Source organism: Lissotriton helveticus, chromosome 10 (assembly GCF_964261635.1).
Source record: "Lissotriton helveticus chromosome 10, aLisHel1.1, whole genome shotgun sequence".
NCBI lineage: Eukaryota > Metazoa > Chordata > Amphibia > Caudata > Salamandridae > Lissotriton > Lissotriton helveticus.
In genome coordinates, this window is record NC_136071.1 from 351,966,006 (window position 1) to 351,979,504 (window position 13,499).

The window sequence follows — 13,499 nt, forward strand, 5'->3', positions numbered from 1 at the left end:
TCAAGAAGAATCTGAAATTCCAGTAACTAACATCCTGGATCAGTTTGAACCTGCCACCCTGAAAGAAGTCTACAATTTACTATCACTATCAAAATCGGGCTCGCCGGGCAACCTGTGTCCCTCCAAAATTATGGCCCTTATATCCATATCCTCTAGCTGTGCCCCAGAAATTCTTAACATTTTTAATAGTTCGATCCAATCTGGCATCATCTCCACCGATTGGAAAGAGCATATGTTAGGCCCATATTTAAAAGATCTACAGCGGACCCCCGAACGCTTAGCAACTATCAACCTATTTCCCTTTTACCTCTGCTGGCCAAACAGTTAGAAACCATCATAAATAGGCAATTGAGCGCATTTCTAGAATCTAACAACATTTTAGATCCATCACAGTCGGGATTCCGGCCATGCTTCAGCACTGAGACTGCCATTCTTGATGTAACTGACTTGCTGAGGCAGGTTCTAGATGCTGGGGGATCCACGGTTTTGATTTTATTAGACCTCACCGCAGCATTCAACACATCTCTCATTCTATGCTTGCGGAGAGACTCCACTCGTGCGGCATTCGAGGATCTGCCTTGAAATGACTCAATAATTCTTTGTCTGACAGATGGCAAAGGATCACGCTGGGTCCGTATCTTTCACAGAAAACCCGCTTGGACAAGGTTTCCCTCAGGGATCTTGCCTTAGTCCGACACAATTTAATGTCTATATAGCACCCTTAGCAAAAATTATCGAACCATTCGGATTCGATATAATATCTTGCGCGGATGATACGTAGTCGATGTTTTCACTGGGTACCGATCTCGAGGATGAGAAACGCCGTTTTGCCGCAGGCTTGCTTGCAGTAGCAAACTGGATGACAGAGAATTGCCTCCAATTGAATCCAAACCTCAATAGGAGCACAGAGGGAAAATAGGACTGGGTCGCCCTCCACTCAACTTAGACAATCCAACAAAAGACCCTGTCCAACGGACGACAACACGTGTCAGTTACTAAAAGAATAGCGCAGTCTGTGTGTACTAATAACTATTCTGGTATCCTACAATTTATATGGGGACACTTCACTGCACTGCGCCCAAGTTCACATTAAAAAAGCCCATTTTACTTGACAGATCCACAGAACAATAAGTACAAGACGTCTGACACATCTATGTCAAAACCAGGGATCCACACCCTCAGTGTTGGACCAACTTCTACTTAGAAAAAATGTGCGAAAAACAAGTGACACCTCACGGAAACACCACCAACGGGGTAACTGGTATGTAATTTCCAGACCAGCCCCTGTCTCATCATCGGTAGTCACTTGCTTCTCAAAGAAAGAGGAAAGAGAGTGTCCAAAACAAACAACAGAAATTGTGTGACAAACAGTGGAAAGCAGAAAGCATCTGCTAGTGACAAACACACAAGAGAAAAAAGTGCATAAAACACAGCATCCAGTTCCCTTAACCAACTTTATTCGTAGGGAAGTGAGTTTATGCTGTACATATAAAAAGGCTGGTAGCTATTCGTGCATACCATTACCTATCGCCAATGCCGACATGTTTCACTGCCACATCAATTTAGGCAGTTTCATCAGGGCTGCACTATGGGCTGCCACTCCACTCTTGGACACTTGTTCTGTGTTCACCAGTGCTAGCCTGATTGTTCATACCAGCCGCCCGGGGGTTGAAAGGAAAGCAGGAGTACTCCAAGAGTGAGTTCTCGCCTCCACGTAGCCTTTAGCATTCGTGAGGTCCCTGCATGCGGGCTGCGTCTCCGTCACTTGTTTTTCGCACATTTTTTCTAAGTAGAAGTTGGTCCAACACTGAGGGTGTGGATCCCTGTTATTGACTTAGATGTGTCAGACGTCTTGTACTTATTGTTCTGTGGATCTGTCAAGTAAAATGGGCTTTTTTAACGTGAACTTGGGCGCAGTGAAGTGTCCCCTCATAAATTGTAGGATACCAGAATAGTTATTAGTACACACAGACTGCGCTATTCTTTTAGTAACTGACACGTGTTGTCGTCTGTTGGACAGGGTCTTTTGTTGGATTGTCCAATTGAATCCAAGCAAGACTGAAATTATGCTTTTTGGCAAAGCTTTGACGATTTGGACACCTGATTGGTGGCCATATAAGCTGCGTATGGCTCCTAGCCCGACCCAAGTTGTAAAAAATCTGGGAATAAAACTGGACCCAACACTGTCTATGAAGGATCATGTGGCAGCTACGTCTAGCTCCTGCTACTACAGTGTACGCCTCCTACGCAGGATACTTCCCTATCTGTCAACCGACTACCGGAGAACTTTGGTGCAAGCCATGGTGATGAGTCGCCTTGATTATGGCAATGCACTGCTGGCCGAAGTAGGAGAGGCATTGCTTGCTAAATTGCAGGTAATTCAAAATACTGCAGCTAGGATGATTTTAAATCACCCCCCAGGAACCCCCTCCACTCCTTTGCTGAGACAGCTACACTGTCTGCCTATTAAGAAGCGTTCCTTCTTCAAGATCTGCTGCCTCACCTTTAATGCTGTCAATGGCAGAGGTCCTCTGTACCTGCAGAAGAAATGCTTTAAGCAAGCCTCACGCTGTAATCTGAGGTCCAATTCTTTGGCCCTCTTAAAAGTTCCTCGTATCAGTCTTACACGCACCGGTGGGAGATCCTTTTCTTACCTCTCTCCGTGGTATTGGAACCAGCTCCCTGTTACCCTACAAAAATGTCTACGTATGCAGTTTTTAGGAAACAATTGAAAACCTTCCTGTTTTAATTACCTTTAACGTACTGGTTGTTTCTCTCCACTTCGCTAGGTTAGCGCCGAGATGCCTCCTGGTGAGTCGCGCGTTTTACAAGCTCGCCTAACAATACCAACAATAACAATATCGCCTACACAGAGATAGACACAAAGCACACAATATTTTAGCAAAGAAATCACAGTAAATAGCACTAATACACAGTGGGCCCCGGGGGGAGGGTGGCCAAACCATATACTAAGAAAGTGGTACAAGAACCACGACTCGAGTCAGGACAATGTCGAGAGAAGGTAGAATTGCTGGGACCCCAAGGAACCACCCAAGGTGAGTAGAAAGTCAAGAAAGTGTACGGTTCAGACCAGCAAGGTCCAGGAGACTCACCACAAGCAGGAGAGTCAGGGCAAACCCAGAGTAATGAGGGGAGCCCAAGGAAAACAACGATGACCCTCAATTGGACCCACAGGCCGGAGGCACTGGAGTCTCGAGAGGAACTCAAGCAGCTTCACAAAACAACAGGCCGTGGAGCACACGGTGCAAGGTGGTTGAAGATCTTTGTGGGAAAAGTTGCCAGAGGTTGGGGCTACTTTGAGCCCAATGCACTTGCTGCAGAATTACCAAAAAGCATTTCCACTTGCAAAAGTGCGTGGTGCACAGGAGTTTGGGTATGGCAGCCCCCACGAGCGATTCCGACCTCAGACTCGATGAGAGGGCAGCTCGGGCCTCGAGGGACAAAGAAACCCACCTCCTGTGTTGCTGAGCCTATCGGAATCCGTAGGAGCTCGGGATCAGCAGACCGGTCAGCAGTGTTGCGATGCCTGTGAATGCAGGGGAGTGACTCCTTCACTCCAAGCGAAATTATCTTCAGGTGTCTTGAATGCTCCACAGGTACTCCACGGATCCTGTACGGTGCACAGGCACAGACGATGCAGGAGACTGAGTGGGAGACAAAGTCAGGCCCAAACGAAGTCCAGAGTGCCCAGACGGTCGGAGTGCAGTGGTTTCTGTTCTGAATCTTGTCCACAACAAATCTTAGGTCCTACAACCAGGTAAGCCCTTAAGTACCCACGAGAGAGGGTTGGAAAGATTCATGGAACCCTCTCAGGGCTGGTATGGAGGTTACTCCCATGTCCTTTGTCCAGTTTCGCGCCAGAGCTGGAGCCAAAGTCTCCCAATACTAGTTTGAACTGGACTATGCACAGGGACACCAAATGTGCCCCTCCTGCAGGTATTCGGGTGCTGGCAAGTGCACCCACCCAGCCCTAATACACTAAATCCTGTCTGGGAGGTGGTCACACCTCCCTGTGACAGGATGCCTTTTGTTCTCCCTTCCCTGCTTGAGCTTGGCTCAGCAGCAGGAAGGCAGAAATGTATTTCTGGTCAGCAGCTGCCATTTTGTGCTGTCCGGATCTAGAAGGCTGGTACTGGGAACACCGAGGGCCCCACGAAGGGCCTTCCTGGTGGGTAAAATCATATCTCAGACACCGGTTACCGGTGTGAGGGTATGATTCCAAAATGTTTGACACCAAACACGAAAGAGTTGGTTGCACCCGTTTTTGAGATGGCCATCGCATAATACCCCTCTATACCAGTATATGGCTGTTCACTGACAACCCAGGAGAATGGACTTCGTAGGCTGCTGGGGGTGTCCTTCTCATTCTGGGGCATCCTCTCACTTAGAACCAAGCACCCTGCCCTCAGGATTGTAAAGGCCTGCTTTAGGGGTGACTTATAGGTTTTAAGTGCAGTGTAATTGTAATTTATATTTATATAGCGCATTATCACCAACGGTCTCTAAGCGCTTGCTTTGGGAACCCGTCCTGGTTTTTCCCTTTGAGATAACCCATACAGGGCACCCCCAAGGTGAAAGCCAGGCATCCCCCCGCGGGGGACCATAGTGGAGATTAAGCAAGCTATTGCCCAGAGTTGCAGAGTGTGAAGGCGTAATTCGAGCAGGCGCCGAAGCGAGAATTATCGAGTCCGTGGACATTTTGGGCTCAAGACCCTGCCGCGTCGGGAATTGAACCGTGGTCCCGGGTCTGACCTCTGCTTCATAGTTTGCCTCTTCTAACCATTGAGCCACACTTCTCCACAGTGACTCTTAGATATAATAAAACTATATCTTAAGTAACTGGTGCATGCACCGACTTAAACAGGCTGCAATAGCAAGCCTGTAGTTCCATTTTGAATGGTCTCTCATGGGTGGCATAATACATGCTGCAGCCTATGGGAGACCTCTGGGGTATCTATGCTCTTGGTGCATGGGTACCATATACTAGGGACGGTGTGTATCACTTACAACGCAACTTTTACGTCGTAATGCTGTTACAACGCAGCTATTACAACGCAGGATCCATTACAACGCATGGCATTACAACGCATGGCATTACATCGCAGATACTATTACAACGCATACCATTACATCGTAAGTATTGGTAAGTATATAATTTATTTTAATTTTATTTAATATTATATAAATGATTTAATTAATATTAATTATAAATAAAAATAAATAAAAATATTTATTTATGTTTTTAAATATTATAAATTAATATTTATTATTTTAAGTATTATAAATTAATATTTATTATTTTAAGTAATTTTTTAAATAAATATGAGTATAGGAGTATATGTATAGGTGTTTGGGGGTACAGGGTGTTTTTAGGTTTCAGGGCAGGGTTTGGGTTTTGGGGTACAGGGCTGTTTTTAGGTTTCAGGGCAGGGTTTGGGTTTTGGGGTACAGGGGTGTTTTTAGTTTTCAGGGCAGGGTTTGGGTTTTGGGGTACAGGGGTGTTTTTTAGGTTTCAGGGTAGGGTTTGGGTTTTGGGATACAGGGGTGTTTTTAGGTTTCAGGGCAGGGTTTGGGTTTTGGGGTACAGGGGTGTTTTTAGGTTTCAGGGCAGGGTTTGGGTTTTGGGGTACAGGGGTGTTTTAGGTTTCAGGGCAGGGTTTGGGTTTTGGGGTACAGGGGTGTTTTTAGGTTTCAGGGCAGGGTTTGGGTTTTGGGGTACAGGGGTGTTTTTAGGTTTCAGGGCAGGGTTTGGGTTTTGGGGTACAGGGGTGTTTTTAGGTTTCAGGGCAGGGTTTGGGTTTTGGGGTACAGGGGTGTTTTTAGGTTTCAGGGCAGGGTTTGGGTTTTGGGATACAGGGGTGTTTTTAGGTTTCAGGGCAGGGTTTGGGTTTTGGGGTACAGGGGTGTTTTTAGGTTTCAGGGCAGGGTTTGGGTTTTGGGGTACAGGGGTGTTTTTAGGTTTCAGGGCAGGGTTTGGGTTTTGGGGTACAGGGGTGTTTTTAGGTTTTAGGACAAGGTTTGGGTTTTGGGGTACAGGGGTGTTTTTAGGTTTTAGGGCAGGGTTTGGCTTTAGGGATAATTAAATTATATTTACCATTTTTAAATTAAATGAAATATATTTAATAAATTAAATTAATTATTTTACATTAATTACATTTTTTAATTAAATTAAATTAATTACAATTTTTATTATATTTACATTTATTAAATAGATATTATTTTATTAAATTAAATTAATGACAATTTTTAAATGTCTTTTAATTAAATTATTTAAAAAAATTTAATTACAATAAACTAAATAACATTTTTAAAAAAAAGTCAACTTACCTATATTTACGATGTAATGCCATGCGTTGTAATAGCACCTGCGATGTAATGCCATGCATTGTAATGACATCCGTTGTAATGGATCCCGCGTTGTAAAATCTGCGTTGTAACGGAACGCGTTGTAAAATAACGCGTTGTAACATCATAGATCCACTAGGGACTGACAAAGGTACCCCAATATCCAATCTGGGGTGTACCTAAGTACATGCATAAGAGTTTAGGGAGAAAGCAGATAGACTGGGGTCCTGATTAGCAGGATCCCAGTCAGCCTAGTCAAAAACAGCAGTACATGCAGCAAAAAGTGGGGGAACCATAAGAAGCAGATCCTACTTTCCTACAGCAAGCAACATGACAGACAGCGGGTAGGGGAAAGCAACAACACGGAGGGGGTCAAGTAACAGCATGGACAGCCAGTGGAGGCATGCAACAACACAGAGTGGGAAGGGAGAAAACAACTACATAGACAGCGGGAGTGGCAAGCAACAACACAGATAGGGACAAAGGCACAACAGTAAGAAAGAGCGACATGCGGGGAAGAAAAGCTTATGAGGGAGATGGTCTGCACTCTTATGGAATGCTTCAACAAAGATTAAAAAATAGGTGCAAAAGTTTGAGCAGTGGAAGGACGCAAGTAATTGGGCCATGCTTCAGGGGCAGAAGAAAACATGGTAAGCAATGGGCGCAGTTGCTTGGTGTTTAGTAGCTCTCAATGATTTTCACTGATCAGAAGTAGCTCTTTATAGCAGAGGCTGGAGATCCTTACTCTATACTGTGCCTCTATACTGTGCAACACTGGACTTCCAGTATTATGTGATGGAAGAACTTTCCATATAAGATGCCCTTAATAACTTTCTATGTAAGGTGCGGCAGCACTGGCGAAAAGATGCCTTTAGACCAGAAGCCCTTGTTTCCTTGGGAAAGAAACCCATTAAGTCATGGCAAGGCCACCTAGTCACTACTGGGAATACACTCACTGCCAGGTAGGCTAACATCAACCCACTTGGATCTATCTCCCTCCTAATCAGCCACAGTACTGCAATGGGAACACGTGCCCGGTCCACAAACCACTCATTGAGGAGTTCTCAGGACCAGTGTTGCTGTGCTCCCTGTGGCAATGGCTGCTTATTCCTTTTCCCAGAGTCCAGGCATCCCTCAGCTGAGAGTCTGTGTCCTCCCTATCCTTGACATTGTCAACCGCGGTGCAGTGGCTTTGCTCCTCCTTTTGGCTATCGCTTCTATCTTCAATACAGTGGATAACCCCACTTTGCTGCGGCTTTGGATGGAGCATGTTCACGTCTTCTCATCTATATTGTGGTTTTCCTCGTTTGAGGAATGAGGCAGGTCTCTTCCTTTCTTCTGAGAATTGTTTTTCTTGTGAGGTAGCTAAGGGAACCCCATTGTCCCTGCTTGTTTTTAAACTATAAAATGATCCCACTGTTTCAAGTCATAGCAGGATTTGATCTGGGATGTCATTCTGGTGCTGGTGTGGATAACACTCAGATCGACCTTCATGTTTCATCTAGTGAGCTCTATGGACAGCATTGCAGAACACCTGGCAGCAAATTCTATCTGGGTGCTGCCAAGAGTATAGGTCATGTAGCCTGGAGTGCTCACAAAGTTGAACTTAAAGTTCAGTCATTCCCGATCTCCCTCTATTTCCCAAAATAAAGTGAGAATGAGTGTCTGTTGTGATTACATGTACGTGTCCCTGCCAGGACACCGTCTCTGTTATTGCTTTGGTGTGGCCCTGCGCGGACACCATACCTGCGGTGAGGTCACCAGCTGTGAACTGTCACATTGGACAGTTGACAGCTGATCACCGAACTGACTGGGTAATACAAAGGCTCCGATCCTTGTAGGAGCCAGTGTTGGCGTTTTGAATAAAGAGCAATCTTACTACATAATTGTGTCGGCAGTTCTTCACAGTGTCTTGTGCTTGATTCTGGATTGTTTGTGCAGCTGCAGATGGCGACTGTCATTAGAAGCTACCTCTGAGGAATGACTCGTTTGAGGACTATGATCACTTTGGTAGTTCAGAAGGAATACGGTTAGGGCACACAGCAGTAAATGTCTGACTAGATGACTGTAATTAGTTGTCTGCAGGGAATCTCGACCTTGCATCATGCTTTGAAGGTAGTTCAGAATGCAGCTGTCCAGTTGTCACGGGCATTAGGAGATGTGACCATGTGTCTGCTGCTCAGAGAGCACTTCCTCAGTTCCTAGTGATGGACCACATGTTATCTAAGATTGTCTACCTGAATTTCAGAAGCCCCCACGATCAGGGCCAGATGTTTCTTCAGCGTTGGATCTCCTGTTCAATTCAAGAGAGAAACAACATATGCTCCTCTAACCTAGGTGTGGTCGTTGCGCGTCGGCTCAAAATATTCTCTGAAGGGCAACAAAAATCTGAAGGCCTCGCTTGGAATCATCTTCTCCTCATTCTTCATTTAAAGTGTTCCCTTTTCTCAAGCTGTTGAGAGCTTGACTGCTCCAGGTTACCTACCCGAATATTTAGGGTTACAGTTTCGGTTGTCTCTTTTGGCACTATGCACATATCCCCTTTCCGCTTTCCTTTATTCTGTGTATTATCTTTCCTGACTCTTTATCTCCCAGTGCTGTAGCCAGTCTCTCCTTGTCCCCATGTTAGTCTCCACGTCCCAACATCCCTGCTCACCAGTGATTGTGGCAATGCCAGCAAAGGTGTATGCACCAATGCGGTTCTGCGTAAAGCTGAGGATGCCAGCAGAAGCGAACAGCTTTGATGCCAGAGCTGGGATAGAGTGGTCACTGGTTTCGGTGCAGACATCCCTGCTCTAGATGTGAGACGAAACCGGGAACAGCGTAGGAGTTCCGGGTAGGTTATGAAGTACATGTTTCCCTCTTATCGAAGAACTAACAGATTGGATTCACCGCTTATTGGAGCTTCCCCCAGAAGGGAGAGATGACAGAGATCTGCATTGGTGTGATGTGCTCGTGGAGATCTGTAGGGGTTTGATTTTCAGCTGGGGGAGACATCTGGTAAGCAATGCATTGGGAGAGGTGTCTGCCACTCAGTGGCAATAAAATGGGGACCTGGGCCCTGCATCCAGAAATGGAAGATAGAATCAGACTGCCAGAAAAGGCCAAGATCTGCCTCGCACCGAAGACCCTGTTCTCTCCCATTGTACATTCAGCCGCTCACAATGGGGAAGGTCGATGGGACCTGCCTGCTGGTCCAAGGAGGAGAGTGGTGGGAGAGAGACTGAGGACGAAGCAGTGAAGAGAGGAGGGGAGGCCGAGAAGCTGTTGTGGGGAGAGGGTGGGGTCACGCATTGGAGCTGGCTAAGGGAAGGGGGAGGCAGCTGTGAGATATGGGATGTTTGTATGGCGTGGCCACTTGTGCATCTCTGCACAACCTCTCTGATACTGCAGGGGTAGTGTGGTCCTGAGGTTGTGTGAAGCTGTGTGTGGTTGCTGATTTCTGGAGCTCAGATGCATGAAAGGTCTGTGTTCTGATTGTGTACATGGTCAGATGGCATAGGTGAGGCAGTTGCTACCTGTAGGAAGCTGGCCCTGGGTTCAGACCTCGGTCCTTCCAGGGTCAAAGGGCAGTGGGTGCATTGGTTTGCCTGGATATCGGTTTTCTCTGTGCTTGTGCGCCCAGTTGAGGGGGTCTTGGGAAGGGCCCCAGAAGAAGTGTGCTGGGATTGTAATTGGCCTCCAGTACAACAATAATGTGGGGCTCTCTGATTGGTGGGAATGAGTCAGTTGGGAGAACAGCAGTGCTCCCCAGTGAAAGTCTTGCCTGTCACCTTCTCTCTAAAGTTACTGACTGCACAATAAAGGACAGCAACGAAATTGGGGAAGAAAGTGTCTTCTGCAGCAAAATGGCATTTCATAAAGTACTAACCCCTTTTGCGACCCATTGTGATTGACTGTGAACACAGGGAACGTCCCCTTCGAGGAGCAGTCGACCACCATCTCTGCGTCCCCATTCCCACATGCAAAACTTTTGTTTATTTTTAGGCAGTGTGAGCTACTTAAAGGAACCATTACAGATTTTTTATTGTTAAAACATTCTTTGGTATTTAAAATTAGATAATACATTTATAATACATTGCATTACAACATAGCATTATCAAATATATGTTAAGTTAAAATCGAAGAATTACAGAATCAAAAATAGATTTCATATCAAAGATTAGTGAACTGGAACCGTTGCTGATTTAAATAAAGCTTGCCATTTCTTTTTTGTCTACAAACGTGAACCAGTTAAGAGAATTATTATTTCCCTGAATTTGTGCCTGCATCTTGCCGTTATTGTGTCAGCGAACATGTCCCCTAACAATTATGAGGCCGTTTATCAGGCCCTACAGTCTTTTATTGTGAAATTAACTATGCCCTCATTAAACAGTCATTCTACTAGAAATCCTGACCCTACAGAGCAGTCATAACCATTAGTCGTGGCATCATCACATAGTTATTGTGACAGTAATTTAGCCTTGCCAAGTAGAAACCGACTGCCCTGCCTTGTACTTTTTCCTTGCTTTTTTCCAGATTTTCGGTCCATTTGTATTTCACATAATGCGCGTTCAGTGATCCGAATGAACCTCTGTGGTAAACCGCGCAATGTTTTAATGTTTTTATATACTAATAAGTATTTGGACATTTAAAGAAATAACTAGCAACTGGATATACAGGGATTCAGTTCGGGCTGGACTGTTCCCATGAGGCACAGGGTCAAGGCTGATTTGCATATGGCCATGTCTGAACTGGGGTGGTGTGGAGTGCAAAAAAACGACGGATTTAGGCCCAGATCTCTGTACTGGGGTGAATGTATGACATTGTTCTGCATTCTGTCCATCAATTGTTGTTTTTGCATTTGTCACCCCGAGTGGGATGGGTATGCTCAGATGTGAGTCCCATGCTCTCCACACCACTGGAGTCGAGCTATCCTGGCTGAAGACGGCTGATAGCCAGAAACTGGTCCTAGGATGCTTGATTCCGGTCCAGCAAAGTCATGGCTTGGCAGTTCGGGCTAGACTGTTCCCATGAGGCACAGGGTCAAGGCTGATTTGCATGTCTGAACTGGGGTGGTATGGAGTGCAAAAAAAATGGATTTAGGCCCAGATCTCTGTACTGGGGTGAATGTATGACATTGTTCTGCATTCTGTCCATCAATTGTTGTTTTTGCATAATACATTTATAATACATTGCATTACAACATAGCATTATGAAATATATGTGAAGTTAAAATCGAAGAATTACAGAATCAAAAATAGATTTAATGTCAAAGATTAGTGAACTGGAACCATTGCTGACTTAAATAAAGCTTGCCATTTCTTTTTTGTCTACAAACGTGAACCAGTGAGAGAATTATTATTTGCCTGAATTTGTGCCTGCATCTTGCCGTTATTGTGCCAGCGAACATGTCCCCTAACAATTAGGAGGCCGTTTATCAGACCCTACAGTCTTTTATTGTGAAATTAACTATGCCCTCATTAGACAGTCATTCTACTAGGATTCCTCACCCTATGGAGCAGTCATAACCATTAGTCGTGGCATCATCACATAGTTAGTGTGACAGTAATTCAGCTTTGCCAAGTAGAAACCGACTGCCCTGTTTGTTCTTTTTCCTGCTTTTTCTCAGATTCAGATTCTCTGTCCATATGTATTTCAAATAATTCGCGTTCAGTGTTCCGGAGGAACCTCTGTGGTAAACCGCGCCATTTTCAAATATCTACATATATTAATAAGTATTTAGACATTTAAAGAAATAACTAGGAACTGAATATACAGTAATTCCGTTTGTGTCGGTGTTTACGTCATACGTTGTTGTATTTCGCCCTCTAGTGGAAGAGAAGGTGAAAGACCAGCTAGAAGCGGCGAAACCAGAGCCAGTTATTGAGGAAGTGGTAAGTGCCCTTGCGGTATGTGAAAGCAAGCGTGTCGACATTTCAAATAACACAATGAGAAGAATGTGAACTTTGTTATTAGACACAGTGGAAGTCTTGGACAGTCCAAGTAGCGAAATATAGGGAAAGAGAGTTTCGCTCCTGCCCTGCCTTGCTGGAGTCTCACTCACTTCAATGAGGCCTCTCTCATAACCCATGCATGGCGCTTAACAAGGCATTCTTACAATATAGAATTTTGGTTTTCTTGTTTTTTGGTAAAATACCTTCTTCGGCACCACAACTCCGAATAGCGGTGGGTTTCGCTCCAGGCTGTTTTTAGCTTTCCTACAGGGCTTAAGTGGGATGAAAAAAATGGGGGCGGGGGTCTTTCAAAGGGGCGTGGCTTTAAAACACTTATGCTAAAAATCTGTGTTTACCATAGTGTGCTTCCCGACTTGTATTTTGCTGTTTCTGTCATTGCATCCAGATATACGATACAATAAGTAACATCATACCTATAACAAGTAAGGACTATTGGCTTTGTCAATGGTTATTAGTTGCAGAAGATAAATAAGCTGCAACTATGGCTTGTTACATATAATATTGAAAAAGCTTCCAATTAAAGCCCTGGTGACCCTACCACATGTTGCTGCTCTTGCGTTTCAGAAAGAGAAGGGAAATCTAGAAAGAAAATGACTCTTTAAAGGATTTCCCTTCCCCCACAACGCTCACCTGACATGACGTCATGCCGTAACTTCTCCACTGAGAAGTGAGCAGTGTGAGCAGTGCACATCGATGTCATCATCATCAGAAAATCTTTATTTCGGCTAGATTGCCATAAAAGATATGCACAGCCGTAATACAGATAAAACCAACAATTTCATCCCGAACAATTAATCAAAAAGACATTTGTTAAATAGACCATAGCTTAGATCCTTAAAACATATTGCCATGCAAAAGGCTATAAAAAGTTCATTAGAACATTAAAAGTGATAAGAAATAGTTACATATTGATGATGTTTAAAAATTATGCGGTTAGTCTACAGCCCTAGGGACACAAAACTCTGTTAAATCCATTGGTACATAAAAACAGTTAAGAAATAATACATATTGATATTATTAAAATTGTATAATTAATCTACAGCCCTGGGTAGCAAGCATCTTCTCTTCTGCCATAAGGTTTCCAGGTATTTGGCTACGGCAAACACTATCATGCTAGAGAGGTCCGATTTAAGAACCCTATATGCCTGCAGGCAATGAGTAAAGCCTACATTTTTG

At 44.6% G+C, this 13,499-nt stretch overlaps 2 protein-coding genes across 3 annotated transcripts in view; one reads left to right on the forward strand and one right to left on the reverse strand.

The window, feature by feature from the left end:
• CCDC12 (coiled-coil domain containing 12) overlaps positions 1 to 13,499 on the forward strand; it is a 303,076-nt gene that overhangs the window by 276,344 nt on the left and 13,233 nt on the right. The window contains exon 4 of the mRNA XM_078662560.1: positions 12,181 to 12,242. Coding sequence (XP_078518686.1) covers positions 12,181 to 12,242 — 62 coding nt within the window. The remainder of the gene's footprint in view (positions 1 to 12,180; positions 12,243 to 13,499) is intronic.
• The window catches only part of LOC144783812 (cyclic nucleotide-binding domain-containing protein 2-like), an 832,431-nt gene that overhangs the window by 119,407 nt on the left and 699,525 nt on the right, over positions 1 to 13,499 (reverse strand). The gene's annotated exons all lie outside the window — the stretch shown is intronic.